The following is a 25848-nucleotide window of genomic DNA, read 5'->3' as shown; positions in this document are numbered from 1 at the left end:
ATTCCAAATACTCTCTCGAGTTGTGCACATTTTATTCTGGGTTTGATGCCCTTCCATATAAATGTTATAAGGAGAGTGCATAGAGACACAAAAAAGGCAGAAGGGAGGGAAACTGTTAGTTAGTTTTACCCATTGTCAAGTTTAGTCAACTTGACTGCTATACAAAACTTAGTTCCTACTTTTCCTTATGTATTTTATGAAAAATAGATCATTCAGGAAAAATAAAAAAAAAGATTCATACACAGGAAGCTTTATAGAAACAGATTAGATGAAGTTTATTTTTGATGAAAGAGCAGCTGTAAATATTCTGATTTATTTAGAAATATTGGCTTTTGCATTTAAATATAGCTACTTTTATATCTTTATTTCTAAGTGTATAAATTAAGGGATTTAATATAGGTGTTACAATTATATAAAACACTGCAATAATTTTGTCTGTTTCTGGTGAAGAGATTGAACGAGGTTTCATATAAGCAGCAATGATTGTACCATAAAATAATGTAACAACCATCATATGAGATCCACAGGTGGAGAAAGCTTTCTGTCGTCCAGCAGAGGATGCAATATTTAATATGGTTATAATGATTTTAATATAAGAGATCACAATGAATGCAACAGGTATCATCAATATAAAAGAACCAGCAAAAAACAGAAAACATTCAATAATAAATAGGTTTGCACATGCAAGTGAAAGGACTTCTGGGACTTCACAGACAAAGTGATTAATTGTATTGTGTCCACAAACATCTACATTTAATGTAAATAAAACAACAGGGATAGACTGAACAAATCCAAATATCCAATTACCAAGAATTATTCTGATACAAACAGATCTGCTTATGATTGAGGTGTAACGTAAAGGATTGCATATAGCAATATAACGATCATAAGCCATTACAGCGAGCAGAATACATTCACAAACCCCAAGAGAAAGTGAAACAAACATTTGAACTGCACATTCTTCAAATGAAATTGTTTTCTTGACTGACAGCAAATCTTTTAGCATTCTAGGGACAGTTGATGTTGCAAAGCAGATATCAAGAAGAGAGAGACTGGAAAGGAAAACATACATCGGGGTCTTCAGATTGTTGTCTGTCAGGCATAGAAATATAATAGAAAAGTTTCCAAATAAAATCATTACATAAGCTATCAAGAGAAATACAAAAAGGATACATTGTGTTTTGGGGTGATCAGAGAGTCCGAGAAGAATAAATTCTGTCACAAATGTTTTATTTTTCCAAATCATTGTCTGTTAAAACAAAAAAAGGACTAATAGAATAGAAAAAAAACAATGCTGTTTATTTATTTTGTTTTCAGATATATTTGAGTTAAAGTTGCATTGTCACCTTCCCCCTGGAAAAATGAGTATTTCATATATATAGAATCTTTAAGAAGATACTCATTTTGACTGTGTTGAAATTTCACTGAAATTGCAATCCAGTCAAGAGATAGAAAGAGACAACGTAGGGTAAGTCTAAGTACTTTCTTAGACTCAAGTCGGAGTGTAAGAGTCAATACCAACAGCCATCAAAAGTGATGGCTGCAGGGAATTGACTCTGTCTATGGATGGTCTTGTGTGATCCTCCATTGACCTCATTGCAGTACTCTTGCACATGTGCGAGAATACAGAGTGACACCAGCTCTGAAGAGGAAACACCAGATTAAGATGGCGGCACCCACAAGTGACAGGTTGAAGTAAGTAAATCTTAAAATATATATATATAAAGTAAAACAAGAGATTAAAAATAAGAAAAGGGCAATTAAAACATTTAAATTGTACAAATCAGAGGCATCCTATAAAATAAATGATAATGAATGCAAAAAGCCAGTTAGAGTGGCTAAACTAGAAAATAGGATTTTGATTAGCTAAAGAGTGGAAAACCAACCTAAAATGTTTTTAAGTACGTCAATTCTAAAAAAATAAAAATAAATATTAAGTATAGATATACTTAAAACAGAGATGGGTGTATTAGTTAATGAAGAACAAAAACATTAAATAACTGTTTTTCCTCAGTATGTATTATGAAGGACCCTATGTAGTGATGTCGCTAACATAAAATGTTTCGTTCGCAAATGGCGAACGCGAACTTCCGCAAATGTCCGCGAACGGGCAAACCGGGCGAACCGCCATAGACTTCAATAGGCAGGCAAATTTTAAAACCCACAGGGACTCTTTCTGGCCACAATAGTGATGGGAAAGTTGTTTCAAAGGGACTAACACCTGGACTGTGGCATGCCGGTGGGGGATCCATGGAAAAACTCCCATGGAAAATTATATAGTTGATGCAGAGTCTGGTTTTAATCCATAAAGGGCATAAATCACCTAACATAATAACGTGCTTTAAAACATCAGGTATGATGTTGTATCGATCAGGTAGTGTAAGGGTTACACCCGCTTCACAGTGACAGACCAAACTCCCCGTTTAACGCACCGCAAACAACAGCAAACAGTCCATTTGCACAACCGCAAACTCCCCATTTGCACAAGGTTGAATACCAAGCTAGCCATGTCCCGTTCCTGGTCCTCACTGATGTCATTGAAGGTCTCTTCCTCCACCCAGCCACGTACAAAACCAAGGGTCCCTGAAAGGTGACAACAAGCCCTCTGTATTTTTTATTTTAAATGTACACTACTGTTACACCAGATAATGTATAATAAACACAGGTCACTGGATATGGGGAGATAATGTATAATAAACACAGGTTACTGGCTATGGGAGGATAATGTATAATAAGCACAGGTTACTGGCTATGGTGGGATAATGTATAATAAACACAGGTTACGGGCTATGGGAGGATAATGTATAGCAGAAAAGAAAGGAAAGTGAATGGCGCTTACACAGTTAAATAGGAGCACAGTTGGAGTGGTAAGGGTGTTCCCAAACACCCTAAAATAAAGTAATAACAGAGGGTACTAAAAGCAACAAGTGCCAAATACACACACCACTCCCTGTGTATCAGAACAGGCAATATCTATAATGGGGGATACCATTCAAGATTCTCCACAGAGCCTTCTGAGGGACCCTTGGGCATCATATACAGAGCCTGGCACGGCTCTGGAATTCGTGAGTGTATTCAATCACTTCCACATTTCTTTTTTCTGCATATACAGGCTATACTATGTACTATTTTTTATCTTTATAGGTCTTTATATGGAACATCTCCTATACGTACCTGTACATGTATAAGTATTAATATTGCCTGTTCTGATACACAGGGAGTGGTGTGTGTATTTGGCACTTGTTGCTTTTAGTACCATAATGTATAAAAGGTTACTGGCTATGGGGGGGGGTAATGTATAATAAACACAGGTTACTGGCTATGGGAGGGATAATGTATAATAAACACAGGTTACTGGCTATAGGAGGATAATGTATAACAGGTTACTGGCTATGGGGGGATAATGTATAATAATCACAGGTTACAGGCTATGGGAGGATAATGTATAATAAGCACAGGTTACTGGCTATGGGAGGATAATGTATAATAAACACAGGTTACTGGCTATGGGAGGATAATGTATAATAAACACAGGTTACTGGCTATGGGAGGATAATGTATAACAGGTTACTGGCTATGGGAGGATAATGTATGATAATCACAGGTTACTGGCTATGGGGGGATAATGTATAATAAGCACAGGTTACTGGCTATGGGAGGATAATGTATAATAAACACATGTTACTGGCTAATGTATAATAAGCACAGGTTACTGGCTATGGGAGGATAATGTATAATAAACACAGGTTACTGGCTATGGGGGGATAATGTAGAATAAACACAGGTTACTGGCTATGGGGGTTAATGTATAATAAACACAGGTTACTGGCTATGGGGGGATAATGTATAATAAACACAGGTTACTGGCTATGGGGGATAATGTATAATAAACACAGTTTACTGGCTATGGATGATAATGTATAATAAACACAAACACAAACACAAAAAAAAAGAATACAAAAAAAAGAATGCAGCTTCAGAATTAATCTAAATTGTATGCTGTCTAGGAGGTGGTTGGGTCTGGGAGGGAGGGTCTGCTGCTGATTGGCTGGAATGTGTCTGCTGACTGTGAGGTACAGGGTCAAAGTTTACTCAATGATGACGAGTAGGGGGTGGACCGAACATCGCATATGTTCGCCATCCGTGGCGAACGCGAACATGCAATGTTCGCCAGGAACTATTCGCCAGCGAACCGTTCGGGACATCACTAATCCTATGGCAAGAGATATGTGCAAATGATTGCTGTAACAATTTTACAGAAAAATTGTGAATGGATAACAAGATGTTACAGTAGCTAAAGAAGGAACTCTACAGTGCTAGGAAAGCAAACCCTTTCAGCTACTTACCTGAATCCAGCGCCGATGTCCCTTGGCGCTGGGTAAGGCTACGCTCACACTCCTCCCCCCCTGCAAACGGCAGCCGTGCATTAGACCTTCCCATAGGAAAGCATTATTCAATGCTTTCCCTTAGGGAAAATCTGACGCCGGAGGTCCATGAGGATGTCCAGCGGCAGATAACGGACCAAAAGTCCCTTATGAATCCAGTAGAGCCTTCAGTGGCTGTCTGATAGACAGCCACAGAGGGCTGATTTAGAGCTGCAATGTAAACATTGCAGTTCTCTGGAACTGCAATGTTTTACATTGCAGCACTAAGTGCAATAGGGACACAGCACCGAGACTACTTCAATTAGTTGAAGTGGCCTGGGTCTACGTGTATATTTATGAAATTATTTATGTAATTATATATATGGACATGTATATTTTGTATTATTTTTATTTATTTATATATACATATATATATATATATATATATATATATCATTCTAAGTGTATTTTGATATAGATTATATATATATATATATATATATATATATATATATAACAGTCAATACAGCGACCCATACAGACGCAACAGCTACACAACATATGATCAAACTCCAAGATGAGATTACGCGATATAGAAATGACCTGATTAGGTTTAAAAAGCAAAAGCGGGATTTTGATTATACCCATCACCAGGTATATCACTGGTTAAGTGGAGATCGACGTAAACCAAATATCCCTTGCCAGAGACAGAGAGTACGCAAACCCCAATTTTTAAGAATTGATACTGATTCTACATCTGATGCTGAAGGAACAGATGCCTTTAGAAGAATGACCAGCACTGCATCCAGGAATGAATCGTCTTTTTAGACAGAGGTCATCATACCAACGATCCCCCTATGCAATCCACATCTTGATCCAGAAAAGATGAAGATTACGACCCATCTGCCGGAGCCAGAAGGGGAAGATCAGCAAGTCCTCGATCCAAACCTCCAATCAAGAAGTAACGAATCCTGTGTTAAATTTATCTTCAAATGTTTTGATATCTGATCATTAGTGATGTCGCGAACATGACATTTTCCGTTCGCGAACAGCGAACGCGAACTTCCGCAAATGTTCGTGAACGGGCGAACCAGGCAAACCTAGCGAACCGCCATATACTTCAATAGGCAGGTGCATTTTAAAACCCACAGGGACTCTTTCTGGCCACAATAGTGATGGGCCCTAAACAAGAATAAGGGGGGGGACCTAATGTCCCCCCCCCCGGACCCCACCCTGAACGGTGGGTGGGGGCCCTAAATACAAATTGGGGGGGAACCTAATGTCCTCCCCCCTGGCCCCCACCCTGAGCGGTGGGTGGGGGCCCTAAATACTAATAAAGGGGGGGCTAATGTCCTCCCCCATGGCCCACACACCTGAGCGGCGTGTGAGGGCCATAAATACCAATATGGGGGGACCTATTGTCCTCCCCCCCAGCCCCCACCCCTGAGCGGTGGGTGGGGGGCCCTAAAAAAAATGTGCCCCCCCGAAGGTGACTAGGGGTCCCCAAACACCTAGTCACCCCCCCCCCCAAAAAAAATGATCCCCCTACCAACCCCCTCATCCTAAAAATAATGAGGGGGGACATTTAACTAACAACCTGTAAAAAAAATAAAAATAACTTACCATTCAATGTTTTCTTTCTTCTAAAATCTTTTTTCAGCCCCAAAAAAGGCCAAATAAATATCCATAATAACCGACGCAATAAAAAAAAAAAAGAGCGCAAAAAAAAAATCCAAAAATAATCCATCTTCACCCGGCGAGGGCTCCGCGCAGACTGAGCTCTGCAGGGCGGGGGAAGGCTTCTAAAGCCTTGTCCCGCCCTGCAATTAGGCTCAGAGCACTCTGATTGCTGGGTTTAAGCCATCCAATCAGAATGCTCTGACAGGTAAATGAAGAGACTAACAGTAAGTTAGTCTTTTTTATTGCTGAATTGCAATCCGTTTTTTTGAAAAATGTCTTAGTATTAAGGGTATCATGCTCTACATACAGAGTTAGGTCCAAGAAATCATTAGTTTCTGTGTGAATATTAAAAGTGAATTTTAAATTATATTGATTTGAGTTTATGATCTTAATAAAATTTTTTAGGGCTTTTACATCCCCTTCACAAATAATGAGTACATCATCTATATAGCGTCGCCAGAGGACGAGGTCCTCCCCAGGGTACGGTCCCAGATGGATGCATGAGGCCTCCCAATGGGACACGTACAGATTGGCAAAACTGGGGGCGAACCTCGTCCCCATGGCGACGCCACACAGCTGTAAATAAAAATCAAACCAGAAAAAATTCTTGGTTAAGACAAATTGAATACAAATGACTAGAAAATCAATCTGAGCAGAGCTGAAAGTATGTTGTTGGATCAGCACATCTCTGATAACCTCCAAACCCTTCTTATGGGGAATATTGGAGTACAGGGAGGTGACATCCACCGCCGCTAATATGTAAGAGGGTTTCCATGTAAAAGACTGCAAAGTTGGTAGAACGTGTTTTGTGTCTTTAATAAAGGATGGACATAAAGACACAAAAGGTTTCAAAAAATAATCTACATATTCAGAGAGATTACAAGACAATGAATCTATCCCACTGATGATCGGGCGACCGGGGGGGGGGGGGGGTTCAGACACTTGTGAATTTTGGGGAGGAAATAAAAAATTGCTATTTTGCATGAAGGATTAAAGATATACTGAAATTCTTGAGTGGAGATGTTTTCTCCATCAAGTCCTTTCTGGAGTAAAAGTCGAAGATCTTCCACAAAAAGTTTAGTAGGGTCCTGTTCAAGTACCTTATATGTGGTGTCATCTTTCAGAATTCGATGTGCCTCCTGCATGTAATATTCCCTACTCATAATGACCGTACCTCCTCCTTTATCGGCCTCCTTCATAACTAATTGCGAATTCTTTTTTAGTATATTTAGGGCCTGTCTTTCTTTATTGGTTAAATTATACTTAATTTTCTGTTGTTTCCATTGGACTTTATCAAGGTCTGTTTGAACCAAATCATTAAACACTTCTAAAAATTTTCTTGTATCTTGTATCTTGTAAAAAATCCATCTTGTATCTTTAATATTTCGGGGGTAGCTCTAACTCCATATGAACTATCCTTATTAAATAAGGGTTTGAAATTTGCCCCCACGGCAGGTATAAAATATTTTGACCTATTTATTGATAACCAAAAATTCCTCAAAAAATTGACTACCAAACGTTTCTTTGAAAAAAGAAATTTAAACCAAGAAAAAAATTGAAGAATTTTGGAGCAAACTAGTATCACCAATGAGAATACTCTAGAATCTCTTTCACAAGAGGTTCCGATTATTCATTCATCATTAAAAAAAGAAGTCTAATTTTTATCCCTCTCATGAAAAAGGAAAATATTTAGAAGTGTTTAATGATTTGGTTCAAACAGACCTTGATAAAGTCCAATGGAAACAACAGAAAATGAAGTATAATTTAACCAATAAAGAAAGACAGGCCCTAAATAAACTAAAAAAGCATTTGCGATTAGTTATTAAGGAGGCCGATAAAGGTGGAGGTACGGTCATTATGAGTAGGGAATATTACATGCAGGAGGCACATCGAATTCTGAAAGATGACACCACATATAGGGTACTTGAACAGGACCCTACTAAACTTTTTGTGGAAGATCTTCGACTTTTACTCCAGAAAGGACTTGATGGAGAAATCATCTCCACTCAAGAATTTCAGTATATCTTTAATCCTTCATGCAAAATAGCAATTTTTTATTTCCTCCCCAAAATTCACAAGTGTCTGAAACTCCCCCCCCCCGGTCGCCCAATCATCAGTGGGATAGATTCATTGTCTTGTAATCTCTCTGAATATGTAGATTATTTTTTGAAACCTTTTGTGTCTTTATGTCCATCCTTTATTAAAGACACAAAACACATTCTACCAACTTTGCAGTCTTTTACATGGAAACCCTCTTACATATTAGCGACGGTGGATGTCACCTCCCTGTACTCACCCCATAAGAAGGGTTTGGAGGTTATCAGAGATGTGCTGATCCAACAACATACTTTCAGCTCTGCTCAGATCGATTTTTTAGTCATGTGTATTCAATTTGTCTTAACCAAGAATTTTTTCTGGTTTGATTCCAATTTTTATTTACAGCTGTGTGGCGTCGCCATGGGGACGAGGTTCGCCCCCAGTTTTGCCAATCTGTACATGTCCCATTGGGAGGCCTCATGCATCTATCTGGGACCGTACCCTGGGGAGGACCTCGTCCTCTGGCGACGCTATATAGATGATGTACTCATTATTTGGGAAGGGGATGTAAAAGCCCTAAAACATTTTATTGAGATCATAAACTCAAATCAATATAATTTAAAATTCACTTCTAATATTCACAACGAAACTATTGATTTCTTGGACCTAACTCTGTATGTAGAGCATGATACTCTTAATACTAAGACATTTGTCAAAAAACGGATTGCAATACAGCAATAAAAAAGACTAACTTACAACATCCAACATGGCTTAATAATGTCCCTAAGGGACAAATAACTCGAATGAGAAGAAATTGTTCAAACATACAGATTTTTTAAGAACAGTCTAGAGCAGGGGTAGGCAACCTTTTAGCAGCACTGTGCCGATATAGGATTGTGATGTCCCGTAGCGTGCCGATCCTCAGGCCCGTTGCTACCAGGCAAGCTAACCAAGCAATTGCTTGGGGCCCCGAGCTGGCCTGGGCCCCCAAGCAGGGCCGGCCATTTCTATAAGGCTGCAGCCGCCTGAGCGCTCCATAGAGAGCCTCAGGCGGCTGCAGCACTGCCTCTCTCGTCATCTCCCCTTCCCTGTAGCGTGGCCGAGCTCCTCTTCCTCCTGTCAGTCCGGCTGGGTACCACGCGGTACAGGAGATTTAGTTTCCTGTTCCCGGCCGAACTGACAGGAAGTGCACCCTGAGCTCGGCCACGCTACAGGGAAGGGGAGGTGAGAAGAACATAGGGAGGGAGGGAGAGAGGGGGGGGGGAGTAAAAAGAACATAGGCGGGGGAGTAAGAAGGACATGGGGAGGGGAGTAAAAAGGACACGGGGAGGGGAGTAAAAAGGACACGGGGGAGGGGAGTAAAAAGGACACGGGGAGGGGAGTAAAAAGGACACAGGGGGAGGGGACTATGAAGGACACAGGGGGAGGGGACTATGAAGGACACAGGGGGAGGGGAACAAGAAGGACACAGAGGGAGGGGAACAAGAAGGACAAAGAGGGAGGGGAACAAGAAGGACACAGGGAGGGTGGGAGGGGAGTAAAAAGGACATACGGAGGGGAGTAAGAAGAACATGGGGAGGGGGAGAGTAGTAAGAAGAACATGGGGGGAGTAGTAAGAAGAACATAGGGAGGGGGGAGGAGTAAGAAGAACATGGGGCAGAAAGAAGAACATAGGGAGGGGGGAAGGAGTAAGAAGAACACGGGGGGTGAGGAGATGAGGAGAACACAGGGAGGGGGAGGTGAGGAGAAGGGGAGATTAGGAGAACACAGGGAGGGGAGTGAGGAGAAGGGGAGATGAGGAGAACACAGGGAGGGGGTGAGGAGAAGGTGAGATGAGGAGAATACAGGGAGGGGGTGAGGAGAAGGGGAGATGAGGAGAACACAGGGAGGGGGGTGAGGAGAAGGGGAGATGAGGAGAACACAGGGCGGGGGTGTGAGGAGAAGGGGAGATGAGGAGAACACAGGGAGGGGGGGTGAGGAGAAGGGGAGATGAGGAGAACACAGGGAGGGGGGTGAGGAGAAGGGGAGATGAGGAGAACACAGGGAGGGGGTGAGGAGAAGGGGAGATGAGGAGAACTCAGGGAGGGGGGTGAGGAGAACACAGGGAGGGGGTGAGGAGAAGGGGAGATGAGGAGAACACAGGGAGGGGGTGAGGAGAAGGCGAGATGAGGAGGGGTGAGAAGGGGAGATGAGGAGAACACAGGGAGGGGGTGAGAAGAAGGGGAGATGAGGAGAACACAGGGAGGGGGGTGAGGAGAAGGGGAGATGAGGAGAACACAGGGAGGGGGGTGAGGAGAAGGGGAGATGAGGAGAACACATGGAGGGGGGTGAGGAGAAGGAGAGATGAGGAGAACACAGGGAGGGGGGTGAGGAGAAGGGGAGATGAGGAGAACACAGGGAGGGGGTGAGGAGAAGGAGAGATTAGGAGAACACAGGGAGGGGGTGAGGAGAAGGGGAGATGAGGAGATGAGGAGAACACAGGGAGTGAGGAGAAGGGGAGATGAGGAGAACACAGGGAGTGGGGTGGAGAAGGGGAGATGAGGAGAACACAGTTAAGGGGGGGTGAGGAGAAGGGGAGATGAGGAGAGCACAGGGAGGGGGGTGAGGAGAAGGGGAGATGAGGAGAACACAGGGAGGGGGGTGAGGAGAAGGGGAGATGAGGAGAACACAGGGAGGGGGGGTGAGGAGAAGGGGAGATGAGGAGAACACAGGGAGGGGGGTGAGGAGAAGGGGAGATGAGGAGAACACAGGGAGGGGGGTGAGGAGAAGGGGAGATGAGGAGAACACAGGGAGGGGGGGTGAGGAGAAGGGGAGATGAAGAGAACACAGGGAGGGGGGTCAGGAGAAGGGGAGATGAGAAGAACACAGGGAGGGGGATGAGGAGAACACAGGGAGGGGGATGAGGAGAAGGGAAGATGAGGAGAACACGGGGGGGGTGAGGAGAAGGGAAGAGGAGGAGAACACAGGGAGGGGGATGAGGAGAAGGGGAGATGAGGAGAACACAGGGAGGGGGTGAGGAGAAGGCGAGATGAGGAGAACACAGGGAGGGGGGTGAGGAGAAGGCAAGATAAGGAGAACACAGGGAGGGGGGTGAGGAGAAGGCAAGATGAGGAGAACACAGGGGGGGTGAGGAGAAGGGGAGATGAGGAGAACACAGGGAGGGGGTGAGGAGAAGGGGAGATGAGGAGAACACAGGGAGGGGGTGAGGAGAAGGGGAGATGAGGAGAACACAGGGAGGGGGGTGAGGAGAAGGGGAGATGAGGAGAACACAGGGAGGGGGTGAGGAGAAGGCGAGATTGAGGTGTGTGTGCTGCTGTATTCTGCTTGTGTTATTTATACTGTAATTGCTTTGTATCGTTGTATTTGTGCGTATATGAGCTATTATACTGTATATGTTCATTAGTAGTTTATGGTATCGTGTATGATACATATGAATGTGGGCTGTGTATGAGGGCTGCTTGTGGAATTGTGTGTAGATGGATATGTCACATTGTGTGTTAGGTAGTGTATGGGGGCTGTTTGGGGTTTTTCACGTGAGAGGCTGCATGTGGGATTGTGTGCATGTATGTAGATTGTTAGTGGTGTTGCGTTTGTGGGGATTGTGTGTATGTTTGTGTGTGGGCTGTTCATAGTATTTGTATGAGGGGAGGCTTATTCTGCAGGTCTGTGTATATCTAGCAGTGTGGGTGGCTTCCCTGGGTTCCAGTGGGGACCAGCCTGGGCAGGTACAGGTCAAGGACAGGAGCTGCAACTTCAGCTGTGGGCTGCTCTACTACAGTGTGGATTCCCATTCACAAGTGCTGGGAGGACGTGATCTGAGATCACTTCCTCTAAGTGCTGCAATGCATAAATTGAGGATTGTCCTTCACTACCTCTTTGTATTAGCAGATATCTGAAGTTTCACTGAGACTCCTGATAGGCCAGACCCTGTTTGGCTCTAGCAGCCTTGAGTGCCGTGGAAAGACACCTCGAGTGCCGTGCATGGCACTAGTGCCGTAGGTTGCCTACCCCTGGTCTAGAGTAATAAAAAATAGATATTTAGAAAAAGGTTATAATAAGGATCAAATAGAAAGAGATATTATACAGATTAAAAGCAAAGATCGGGGAGAACTTCTAATGAATAAAAATACCAGCCAGAAAGATAATACAAAATATGTAAAAAATAACTTTACTGAATTTGCTTTTATCACGAAATATAATTCCCAGGCCAAAAAGATAGAAAAAAAATTCTTAACAAACATTGGGCTATCCTTAAAAAAGATGACATTTTGGGAAATTTGATACCTGAAAAACCTGTAGTCATATATCGAAAGGCCGAGACCTTAAGAAATCAATTGGCCCCTAGCCTTTTACCTAGACATATTAAAAGTACAAAAAAAATTCTTCAATCTCCAAAAACTTCGGGTTTCCATAAATGTGGCTCGTGTTCTACATGCGTCCATCAAAAAAGAAAAACTGAGTCTTTTTCGGGATCCTACACTGATAAAACATATACCATAAAAAAGTTTATACATTGCACATCCACATATGTGATTTATTTAAAACAGTGTGGATGTGGGGCTCAATATGTAGGGCGAACTACAAGAAAGCTTCACATTAGGTTTCGTGAACACTTTAATAACATTAGGACCAACAAAATAGAACACAGTGTACCGAAGCATTGCAATTCTTGTACTTTGTTTAATTGGTCCACGTTTATGGCTATACAGGGAGTGCAGAATTATTAGGCAAATGAGTATTTTGACCACATCATCCTCTTTATGCATGTTGTCTTACTCCAAGCTGTATAGGCTCGAAAGCCTACTACCAATTAATCATATTAGGTGATGTGCATCTCTGTAATGAGAAGGGGTGTGGTCTAATGACATCAACACCCTATATCAGGTGTGCATAATTATTAGGCAACTTCCTTTCCTTTGGCAAAATGGGTCAAAAGAAGGACTTGACAGGCTCAGAAAAGTAAAAAAATAGTGAGATATCTTGCAGAGGGATGCAGCACTCTTAAAATTGCAAAGCTTCTGAAGCGTGATCATCGAACAATCAAGTGTTTCATTCAAAATAGTCAACAGGGTCGCAAGAAGCGTGTGGAGAAACCAAGGCACAAAATAACTGCCCATGAACTCAGAAAAGTCAAGCGTGCAGCTGCCAAGATGCCACTTGCCACCAGTTTGGCCATATTTCAGAGCTGCAACATCACTGGAGTGCCCAAAAGCACAAGGTGTGCAATACTCAGAGACATGGCCAAGGTAAGAAAGGCTGAAAGACGACCACCACTGAACAAGACACACAAGCTGAAACGTCAAGACTGGGCCAAGAAATATCTCAAGACTGATTTTTCTAAGGTTTTATGGACTGATGAAATGAGAGTGAGTCTTGATGGGCCAGATGGATGGATTGGTAAAGGGCAGAGAGCTCCAGTCCGACTCAGACGCCAGCAAGGTGGAGGTGGAGTACTGGTTTGGGCTGGTATCATCAAAGATGAGCTTGTGGGGCCTTTTCGGGTTCAGGATGGAGTCAAGCTCAACTCCCAGTCCTACTGCCAGTTTCTGGAAGACACCTTCTTCAAGCAGTGGTACAGGAAGAAGTCTGCATCCTTCAAGAAAAACATGATTTTCATGCAGGACAATGCTCCATCACACGCGTCCAAGTACTCCACAGCGTGGTTGGCAAGAAAGGGTATAAAAGAAGAAAATCTAATGACATGGCCTCCTTGTTCACCTGATCTGAACCCCATTGAGAACCTGTGGTCCATCATCAAATGTGAGATTTACAAGGAGGGAAAACAGTACACCTCTCTAAACAGTGTCTGGGAGGCTGTGGTTGCTGCTGCACGCAATGTTGATGGTGAACAGATCAAAACACTGACAGAATCCATGGATGGCAGGCTTTTGAGTGTCCTTGCAAAGAAAGGTGGCTATATTGGTCACTGATTTGTTTTTGTTCTGTTTTTGAATGTCAGAAATGTATATTTGTGAACGTTGAGATGTTATATTGGTTTCACTGGTAAAAATAAATAATTGAAATGGGTATATATTTGTTTTTTGTTAAGTTGCCTAATAATTATGCACAGTAATAGTCACCTGCACACACAGATATCCCCCTAAAATAGCTAAAACTAAAAACAAACTAAAAACTACTTCCAAAAATATTCAGCTTTGATATTAATGAGTTTTTTGGGTTCATTGAGAACATGGTTGTTGTTCAATAATAAAATTAATCCTCAAAAATACAACTTGCCTAATAATTCTGCACTCCCTGTAGGTATAGATCAAATTACACGCAATTGGAGGGGAAGAAATAAAATTAATGATTTAATTAAAAAAGAATAATATTGGATTTACACTTTAAAGACTCTTGGAGCAGGTCTTAATCAATATATTGATTTATCAGGGCTCCTTTAATATCATTATTTAATTTTTGACTACATTGTTGTTTCTTTTTTTACAGATAGTTTTGGAAAAAGGATATGATTATTAGATTTGTATTTTTATCTGTACATGAGCAGGTTCATAGGATTCTTAATAACCCGTTTATATTATTATTTATTTATTTTTTTATTATAATTTTTTTATAATTTTTTTTATTATTATATATACATTTATTTTGCATTGTGTATATTTTCTCTCTCTTTCTTTTTTTCATTCAATGCCATTAGGCAAAAAATATTTTTTCCATTCATATGACATATATACATGTACACATGTATATGTCAGGTTTGTTCCTTTTAGTCCTGTAGACTTGCTCATAAAAATTATTTTTTGTCTATGTATTATAATTGTTTTTTATATATATACGAGAATCTTATGTGTATTCCGTCCCACTTTCGGAACACTTGATCCTGGGTGGCTCTGCCCCAGACCAATATGCGCTCCAGGGTGGAACGCAGATATGTTTTTCACTTATGCTGTGAACACAGATGATGATGTGTGCGTTACAGAGTGGAACGCGAAAGTCCTGAACGTCCGCGTCATTAATGAGGAAGTCATTACGACTATCCAATGAAGAAAGAGCTTTGGCGAAACCCGGAAATGATTTTTTCGAGGCAAAAATTGAATACCACCTATCCTATGGGTATATAAGGAAGATACAGACGAAGCCATCTGATATCCCTGAAGAAGTCTGTAACACACGAAACGCGTTGGATTTAGGACCTGGACGTTTTGGTGTTCCATTTCTATTTATTTTATTTGTATTTTATACCATACTCATTTTTTCTGCTGCTAGTTCTACTGCTGCTCCATTTGCTGCTGGTGTATGAATTTCTTCACACAGTTCCACTTGCTAGTGGAGATATGCTGACTGACTGCATTTTGAATGTAAGTGCAATCAGTGAAATAAAGTGTTATTTCTTTTAAACAGTACTGCTCTATATAGTTTTCCATTTGAGGATTTGATACATCAAGAATATCCTGATTCTTTTTCGGAAGATTCCTTGTCTAAGAAAGAGAGATATTTTTCCCAGGATACCCCGTAAGGAAAGGGGAGATCACCAGTGGCTCTTGTAAGTTCTCTATCTTCGGATCTGAGTCACTTGTCTCTGCATACTTCACTATTTTGTTATTATATTTTGTGTCCTTTAGATCGCTCCCAGATCATTTGCTATTATATACAGGTTGTATTTTCTGTATATTTGTGTGCTATCCCCATTTTCCACCAATCTATACTCTCACTATGTGATTTTGTATAGTTTTGTTGTGGTTTTTGTCTCTGTATATGGTATTTGGTGTAAATGAGGTACACTTTGGGGTTTTAGCACTTTTTCTCTGGTTCTTGTGGGTTCCGTACAGTACACTTTGTTATTCTACTGACTGCTATTAGCTTACAGTGAAAAACTTTTTTTCTTTTTAAAGGCACGCTATTGTCACACCAGATATGAGTGGCAAAGTGGACTGGCAGAGGTTGGCACAGTACACGCTGAAGGCCTGACAAACCAGCTTGAAGGACACTGACTGCTATTAGCTTAAAGTGAAACACTTTTTTTCTTTTTAAAGGCACGCTATAGTCACACCAGATATGAGTGGCAAAGTGCACTTGCAGAGGTTGGCAGAGTACACGCTGAAGGCCTGACACCCAGACGCTTGCAGACAACTAACTGCTATTAGCTTACAGTGAAAATCTTTTTTCTTTTTAAATGTCAAGATTAAGCTATTGTGACACCAGATATGAGTGGTGGCACTGGGCAAGTGGGCACAGTATCCACTGTGAGCCTGACACAGAAGCTGGCAGACAACTAACTGCTATTCAATCTATTGCAGTGAATTTTTTTTTTCTTTTTAAATGTCAAGCTTAAGCTATTGTGACACCAGATATGAGTGGTGGCACTGGGCAAGTGGGCACAGTATCCACTGTGAGCCTGACACAGAAGCTGGCAGGCAGGCAACTGCAATTAGATTACACAGGAAAAAAAAAGCAGACTGATGTTCTAGCCCTAAAAAGGGCTTTTTGGGGTGCTGTTCTTACCGCAGAGATCAGATGAGTCCTTCAGGACTGTAGTGGACACTGAATACCCTAGCCTAGCTATCAATTTCCCTATCTAATGAGCAGCAGCTAAACTTTCCCTCCTCTATCTAAGAATGCAGCTTCAGAATGAATCTAAAATGGATGCTGTACAGGAGGTGGGAGGGTCTGGAAGGGAGGGTCTGCTGCTAATTGCTGGAATGTGCCTGCTGACCGTGAGGCACAGGGTCAAAGTTTGCTCAATGATGCCAAATAGGGGGCGGATCAAACCGCGCATGTGTTCGCCCACGGTGGAGAACGCAAACACGCTATGTTCGCCAGGAACTATTCGGTACATCACTATGTATGAGTGCAGTGTGTGTATGAATGCAGTGTGTGTGTGCATGAGTGCAGTGTTTGTGTATATGAGTGCAGTGTGTGTATGAGTGCAGTGTAGGTGTATGTGTGCAGTGTGTGTGTATGAGTGCAGTGTGTGTGATGCAGTGTGTGTGTGTGTTGCAGTGCCTTGGTGGGGGGTGGGCATTTTTATTATTATTATTAAATTTTTATTATTTTAATTTTATTTTGTAAATTTTTTTTATTATTATTAAAATTTTATTATTTATTTATTTTTTCGTCCCTCCTCCCTGCTTGATACATGGCAGGGAGGGTGGCTATCATTCCCTGGTGGTCCAGTAGCATTGGTAGTTCAGTGGGGGGTGGAAGGGGGCTGGCAGAGAGCACTTACCTCTCCTGCAGTTCCTGTCAGCTCCCTCCTCCTCCGCGCCGGTCCGTGCAGCTCCTCTGTCAGCTCACACTGTAAGTCTCACGTGAGCGGCACTATGACCTCCCGGCTCTCGCGAGACTTACACTGGGAGCTGACAGAGGTGCTGAACGGACCGGCGCGGAGGAGGAGAGAGCTGACAGGAGCTGCAGGAGAGGTAAGTAAACGCTCTGCAGCCCCCACAGCCCCCTGTCTGTATTATGGCAATGTAAATTGCCATAATACAGACACTGACTCGAGTATAAGCCGAGTTGGGGTTTTTCAGCACAAAAAATGTGCTGAAAAACTTGGCTTATACTCGAGAATATATACGGTATATATATATATATATATATATATATATATATATATATATATATATATAACTATATATATTGTGCATATATTTATATATTATAAAAAATAAATCATAATTAATTTAAAAGAAATAAAAGTGTAAAAATAATAAAACAATAAATAAAGAGCCCTCCATGGGAAACTTTTTTAAAGTGTATATATACATGTGTGTAATTTTACTCCAAGTGTATTTTTATAGTAATATATGTATATATTAATAATAAATATATTTAATATGACGTTATATATAAGATATATATATATATATATATATATATATATATATATATATATACATACATACACTGATACAATTATAAACACAACACTTGTTTTTGCCCCCATTTTTCACGAGCTGAATTCAAAGATCTAAGACTTGTTCTATGTACACAAAAGGCACATTTCTCTCAATTATTGTTCACAAATCTGTCTAAATCTGTGATAGTGAGCACTTCTCCTTTGCTGAGATAATCCATCCACCTCACAGGTGTGGCATATCAAGATGCTAATTAGACATCACGATTATTGCAAAGGTGTGCCTTGGGCTGGCCACAATAAAAGGCCACTCTTAAATGTGCAGTATTACTGTATTGGGGGATCCGGGGAGGGGGGTCCAAAACCCAGTCAGTATCTGGTGGGACCACCATTTGACTCACGCAGTGCAACACATCTCCTTCGCATAGAGTTGATCAGGTTGTTGATTGTGGTTAATAATATGTTTATATATCTTATATATAACGTCATACTAAGTGTATTTTTTATTAATATATATATATATATATATATATACACACACACACATACACTTGGAGTAAAATTACACACGTGTATATATATATATATATATATATTTTAGTAACTTTATTTTTTTTTATTTTAAAACTTTCTTCACCTGCTTGTGAAGACGAATATGAATCCCATAAGAAATAAAAGAAATGTGTTTTGCCTGCTCACTCGTGTTTTCTATGCAAACTTTTGAGCACAACTGTACAGGATTGCCATGGTATACAGCTATATTCCACAACTGTATATACTTGATTTTATCCATTGACAGTGAAATTAATTTATTCAAACAAAAAAATAAGTGCGCTGAATATTTATAAACTGCAAATTTAACTCACTGTATCAAAAGTGAGATAGTGAACTCACTGTATCAAATTAATTAATTAAATTAATTTATTGCAAACACATTTCATTTGCAATGGTTGGCTGGTCAGCAGAGCTGGTGCTACTTTTAAAGTGCAAGCACTGTTGAGCCCTCCCCCCCCCCCCCCCCCCCGTGTATTATGCATATATAAATGTACATTAATATATGTGTAAATATAATAGGCATAATTATATATATATATAATATTACACATATTAATAATAAACATGTCATATACCAGTGGCAGATCCAGAGCCTGATCCTGGTAGGGGCACTTGTAGATTATTTAAATAAATATTCCATGCACAATACCCACTACTCCTCTGTGTAGTGGTTATGATGCCAGGAGTGCCGGGACCCCCTCCCAGAGTAAGTAGTCAAACCGTTTAAGAACAGTTTGACAACTTACCTTGAGTTTGCTGGGATATGGGGCTGTAGTAGGGTATAGGAGCAGTGGTGCAATGTGTGAGGGGTGCAATGTGTGTGAAAGGTTCAGTGTGTGGGTGTGGGGGGGTGTAGTGTGTGAATGTGTAGCGTGTGTGAGGCAATGTGTGTATAGGGGGGCAGTGTGTGAATGTGTATGGTGTGTGTGGGGGCATTGTGTGAATGTGTATGGTGTGTGTGTGGGGGCAGTGTGTGTATGGGGAATCCCTGGTGGTCGCAGTGGTGAGAGTGAACTCTAGCCCGTAGCTCCAGGGCTAGAGTTCACCCTCGTGAGAGCCGTGGTAACTGCGGCAACGCTCTGTGCTCGCGCAAGAAGGACCCAAGGGAGCTGCAGGTTGAGCTCCCCCTCTCTTCCTCGGCCGGCAGGGGAAAGCTTTGTGGGGGGGGGGAATTGCCCCGTTGCCCCCCCATCCACCAGTGATATATACAGCCCCTATGTGTGTCTCTGTTTATCTCCAGCCCCTCTGTGTGCCTTTTTGTCTCCCCCAGTCACTCTGTATGTTTCTTTCTCTTCCTCACTGCTCCTCTGTGTCAATGTCTCCCCTCTCCTTCCCAGTCTCTCTCTTCCCCCTCTGCCTCTTTCTCCACCTTCCCTTTTGTGTCTCTCATTTCTCCCTCTTTGTCTCTCTCTTCCCCTCTGTCTCTTTTCCCCCCCTTTCCCTGTGTCTCTCCCTCCTCCACATCTCTCTTCCCCTGTGTCTCTTTCTCTTCCCTCCACCATCTCTCTATTCCTCTTCTTTCTCCCTCCTTCCCCTGTGTCTATTCCCCTCTCTGTTTTTTTCCTCCACCCCCCCATTTACCTAGAGAAGTCAGGGGCTGGCCGCATTCCAGGCTGGAGCCGCTGGGCTGGGTGGCACTTCTGTCACTGATGATGCTGAGGGCTGAAGGAGGAGCATGTCACAGCATGTCACAGCTCCTCCTCCTTCAGCCCTCAGCATCATCAGTGACAGAAGTGCCGCCGGACCGGTGAGGCTGCCACCCGGCCCAGCAGCTCCAGCCTGGAACGCGGCCGTCCCCCTCTGAGTGTGCCACCGGACCAGCCACCCGGTGGCACCTATATGCGCAGCGCAGCCCCATGTGCCGCGGCCCACCGGTAAATTTCCCGGTATCCCGGTGGGCCAGTCTGGCACTGTATGGAGTCTTGGCATTACTTGTAAAGTACATACCAAAAGAGTTGTGGTGTGGAAAGGGTGTGGATGAAAACCCCTTCCACCTGAAGTAAGTGGATAGTTAACACATTACTAAACACAAATACACACACCAGTCAAGGCATAAGACTTGCTTTTCCCACAGAAATCTCACGTTAACAGTGCTCTCACTGCTATATATATTATTTACAACCCTGTTTTCTACATTATTTGGTACATGATTTTAAAAACTTTTTCTGTCCAACCTAAATCTTCATTTTTGTTTCCATTGAATAATACTTTCCACTACAAAAATGTTTGGATTTTGGGGTTGTTGTTTTTTGCAAATAACTTGATAGCGAATGAGTTAATGGAACCAAATTAGAAATCTGTTCAGAAGACAGCTGCCTAATTTGGTACCCTTTATTTGTGATTATCATACTTAAGGATACCAAATTAGGGAGCTATCTACTACACACAACTATACAGTATGGTTTCCACCTTTGTGTTGCTTTTGTGAATTGTAGGCTTCACTGCAAGATGTAAGATGTGTGCAGAACAGTGCACACCCACAAAGGAACTTCCTAACAGAGCTTTGACTATGTTTGCAGCTGCATCAGTGACCACGAATTCAAGAGCACATTGGTGCCTGCATGATCTCCCAACTAATTTGCCATATGTAAGAGGTGTTTGTTTCCATCACGTCAGCATGTAGCAATTGAAATTGATAGCCCTGCTGCCTACAGATTCTCTCTCAATCTGCCATGCAGCCAAGGTTGGCCCTCTTCCATACTCAGAAACCATGAGCTGCCATGAGTGTAATGTTAAGGTGAGGAAAGCAGGTTGGCCAGTATTAGTAAAGACCTGTATCAGCTCTACAATTAAGGTGGTGATTTTATTAACCTGCAGTTTTGACATAAATCTTTAATAAAATCCAACAAAATGTTTTAATGTGGTATGGTGGACATGTTTCTGTTTTAATGAGGAGTTTGAATGCCCCTGTCCAACCTGCATCTGTCAACTACCGGCACTATCCTCAACATCTCAAATAAATCTGCTTCTTCTCCATCCCATCCCTGATGTTTTGGTGCCATGGATAGAACTACAAATCATGAAATCAAATAAATGTCTTTATTATTGTCAGTTTCTCAGCCATATGTCATTTTGGAGTTGCAGAATTCAGACAATTAGTGGATTGTCCAAAAATTGGACAAGTTGCAATTCATTCTAAACCTAATGCATAGTTCAAGTAAAAATATAATATTTATAGGAAAACATGATTGCATTTACTTGCCAACTGTTTGCTCCCTGGTGTGTGCAAAAACAAAGTGATCAAGTGATCGAAAGCTTTTTCCTCTCAATTAATGCATAATAATCAGTGATCTCATACTATTGACGCCACAAACCATGTAAAGTGTATAGTGCAAAAATATACATTTCCATTACATAAAATAAGTTAAAGGGACACTATAGTCACCCAGAAAATTTCAGCTCAATGAAGTGGTCTGGGTGCCAGGTCCCCCAGGTTTTAACCATTCAGATGTAAACATAGCAGTTTCAGAGAAAAGAGGGTTAATCCAACCTCTTGTGGCTGTCTTCCTGAAAGCTGCTAGAGGCGCTTCTGCGATGCTGGATGCGAAATTCACATCCAGCGTGCAGAACATCCATAGGAAAGCATTGCGACATGCTTTCCTATGGACTGTTTGAATGCGCGTGCGGCTCTTGCCGCACATGCGCATTCCGCTCCACGCGGGGGCTGACGTCGGTGGGGGAGGAGAGGTCACCAGTGCCCAGGGAGCCCAGCGCTGGATTAAAGTAAGTAACTGGAGGGGTTTTATTCCCTTCAGCACCAAGGGCCCTGAGGGTTGGGGGGTGGGGAGGGGGGGGGGGAGGGGAGGGGTGGGGGTCCTAAGGATGATATAGTGTCAGGAAAAAGAGTTTGTGGCATGCACTTCATATCCGAGAGTCAAATAGACTTCATTGTTAAACCTGTTACACTGCTGCAAGGTCCCTGAGGAAGTCCCTGAAGTGGGAAGAAACGCGTTGGACACATTGTGGGTAGTTTTTATCCTATGCTGATTCATTCTTACTTATGTGTAAGTAATAAATGTTTTTTGTACTTTGCACAAGCCTTTCTACTTTTTCATTTTGGATGTCTTTTCTTCCATTAATGAGGTTGAATAATTTTGAAATCAGAGAAATACCCGAGAACAACAAGGAGTTGTGATACGCCCTGTTTTTACAGAAAAAGTGTGAGTGATCCATTTGGCACATATCACTATTATACATATATCAAACAGAGTTGCACTATGTTACTTTGTATTTCCCTATAGTTGGATTGACCCATATTTTGGTTTCAAGTCAAATAGAACCGTCAAATACCGTGGTTACATCGCACTTGGAAAGATTATAATTTTTATGGTGCTAAAAAGTAAATTTGGGGCGTGCACTTCATATCTGAGAGTCAAATAGAACCATCAAATACTGTGGTTACATCGCACTTTGAAAAATTCGAATTTTTTGGGTGCTAAAAAGTAAATTTGGGGCGTGCACTTCATATCTGAGAGTCAAATAGAACCATCAAATACTGTGGTTACATCGCACTTTGAAAAATTCAAATTTAAACCATCTGTTAGTTTGGTGGGTGAAGGCAAAGAATGAGGAGAGCGTCAAATAAGGGACGTGTCCCAATGTGGTGGAATCTCGGTAAAAATTAATTTAGTAGGCCGAGATTACCACGTGGCATGTGTACGAGCATATACTGGTGTATCCAGGGCTGTATTTACCACAAGGCAAACAAGGCATTTGCCTAGGGCGGCACTTTCAGGGGGGGCGGCAAAAAAACGCCACCCCAAGTTCCCAGGCAAATGCCTTGTTTGCCTTGTGTCCTTGGGGGCCCAAAAGCCGGCTGCCACCTCAAGGGCCCCCCTAGGTGTTAAATTACTAATAATCTAGCCGGGCGGTGAGGGAGATAGGTCCTTATATTAATAATTGGTAACAAATAGAACCGTCAAATACCGTGGTTACATCGCACTTGGAAAGATTATAATTTTTATGGTGCTTAAAAGTAAATTCGGGGCGTGCACTTCATATCTGAGAGTCAAATAGAACCATCAAATACTGTGGTTACATCGCACTTTGAAAAATTCGAATTTTTTGGGTGCTAAAAAGTAAATTTGGGGCGTGCACTTCATATCTGAGAGTCAAATAGAACCATCAAATACTGTGGTTACATCACACTTTGAAAAATTCAAATTTAAACCATCTGTTAGTTTGGTGGGTGAAGGCAAAGAATGAGGAGAGCGTCAAATAAGGGACGTGTCCCAATGTGGTGGAATCTCGGTAAAAATAAATTTAGTAGGCCGAGATTACCACGTGGCATGTGTACGAGCATATACTGGTGTATCCAGGGCTGTATTTACCACAAGGCAAACAAGGCATTTGCCTAGGGCGGCACTTTCAGGGGGGCGGCAAAAAAACGCCACCCCAAGTTCCCAGGCAAATGCCTTGTTTGCCTTGTGTCCTTGGGGGCCCAAAAGCCGGCTGCCACCTCAGGGGCCGCCCTAGGTGTTAAATTACTAATAATCTAGCCGGGCGGTGAGGGAGATAGGTCCTTATATTAATAATTGGTGAGTGTATGAGAAAATATCTGTGTGTGAGTATGTTTGTGACTGTCAGTGAGTGTGTGTTTGTCTGTCATTGTGAGTGTGTCATTCTGTGTGTGACTGTCAGTCAAGAAAATGGCCTTGACACGAATTCGTGGGGAAAATTTAGTTAAGGGGGGTGCCGAATTTAGTTGTGCCTAGGGCAGCACAAATTCAGAATACACCACTGGGTGTATCGGTCGGTTGGTTGCACGTGGCAAAGATACGATCAGTAGTGTACGGAGCATGTGCGAGAATAGCGGATATAGTATTCCCCTCCTCCATTATGCTGGACAAGCAGGAAGTTAGTTCTTGTTCGTTTTGATTGGTTAAGAGAATGTGTGGGTGGAGCTTATTATGAGAGGAGTTATGTGCCTATATAAGGAGCCTACACTATTGTCCGGGGCTCAGAACTTGTTGTATTTTGGTGACATTAGTCCCTCTGAGTCCCGATCGGTGAACCGAATAAAGAATCTCTTCCTTCCTGAAGAAACCTGTGCCCATCTCTCTGTGCTTGGCTTCCGTCAGTTTCTCCGGTATCATTTGGTGCATTGGCCGGGAAACTCATCGTTCAACGGTAGCTGAGAAGCAGAGGCGTGAGACGGTCTATCTTTGCCCACGTTCTCTACGGCTGCACCCCTGAACTTCTGCGTGGACCTCCCTTCGTCTCGGCGCCACTGGTCTGTTGTCCAGGAGATCATCGGCCTCTACGTAGTAAGTGCTGGGGTGTCCCCGTCGATGAGTGTGAACTCAGGTTCAGGAACGAGGAGGTAAGACGACCGCTGTTTTAGACGGCGGACCCACTAGGGGTATTGGATACCGATTGTGCGGTAGGCCCATAAGGGGTTTGAATTGTGTATGGAATTGGCCCCCTCCAGTGGAGGGAAGGAGCGAAGGCGCACCACTCAATTAAACGCTCTTTAGTAAGCCTGTTTAATTTTGGTATGGAGTCAGGCGGGGTCCTGTGTAAATAGCCCTAGCCAGACACCGGTGTCTTGTCTAGACTAGCGTTCTAGGGTGTATATTACGTTCGCTAGGTCGGAGGGACCGGGAGACTAAGCGGCGCCTGTGTAAATTCGGTTCGCTAGATCTCAACCTATCTTGGCTAAGTGGGAAGGCGTGTAAATTTGGAACCCACTAGATTTTTGATAGAGTAATTAGACTAAGAGGGTACTGTTGTAAATTCCGCCCTCTAGTTCACTATATGTGGTGCTTGGGCAGTGTGGCTAACCAAAACGGATGTAGATAGTTTTAGGTAGTCCATCAAGGTACTGGCCAATAGATTAGTTGGGAATTGTATATGTGTTAAAGATTGTTTTAGTAGCGTGTATATCTTGCTAGATAGCGTGAGCTCTGCCGTCTAGCGAGAGTGTGAATAGTGTGTAACTGTATTATAGCGCACGGTACCATAATCATGTATAATTACTGACACTGTATATAAGTACTAATAATTGTCGTCTATATTGCATGTCTAACACCATAACCACTACTAATTGTACTGTGACCTTAAATTGTACTTTGACCTATGCTAACCGTACTGTAACTACTGTTTGTAAAGACGATGTTACTAGGGTATGTTATAGACGGGTAATTCAAATATAGGGAATTATAGCGTGGGTGACTGTATAGTTTCGCCAAAGTGCATAGTATTTATTATTTAGTGACTGGTGTAACAGCTGTGTGTGTACGGGAATTCCCTGAGTGTTTTTGTTGTGTGCGTTTCACTTAGTAACTGTACCACGTGGTGCTGTTGCCGAGGGAACGGGTGTTACCGTTGATAGAGTGTGTGTATAGTATTAGTTGGAAACGACGCTCCATTGTTAAGTATGGGCTCGTCAGATTCAACGAT

General features: G+C 42.3%; 1 protein-coding gene across 1 annotated transcript; it reads right to left on the bottom strand.

Annotated features, from left to right (window-relative positions):
- Positions 1-316: 316 nt before the first annotated feature.
- Positions 317-8549, bottom strand: LOC134571277 (olfactory receptor 5M5-like). The gene is made up of 2 exons (XM_063429451.1): positions 8524-8549; positions 317-1223 (listed from the first exon to the last, which is right to left on the bottom strand). Exons 1-2 carry the CDS (start codon positions 8547-8549, stop codon positions 317-319), a joined length of 933 nt encoding a protein of 310 aa, XP_063285521.1.
- Between the last annotated feature and the right edge of the window lie 17299 nt (positions 8550-25848).

This window comes from Pelobates fuscus, chromosome 8 (assembly GCF_036172605.1).
Source record: "Pelobates fuscus isolate aPelFus1 chromosome 8, aPelFus1.pri, whole genome shotgun sequence".
NCBI lineage: Eukaryota > Metazoa > Chordata > Amphibia > Anura > Pelobatidae > Pelobates > Pelobates fuscus.
The sequence above is the reverse complement of the archived record's forward strand: the minus strand, read 5'-3'. Positions and strand labels throughout refer to the sequence as shown.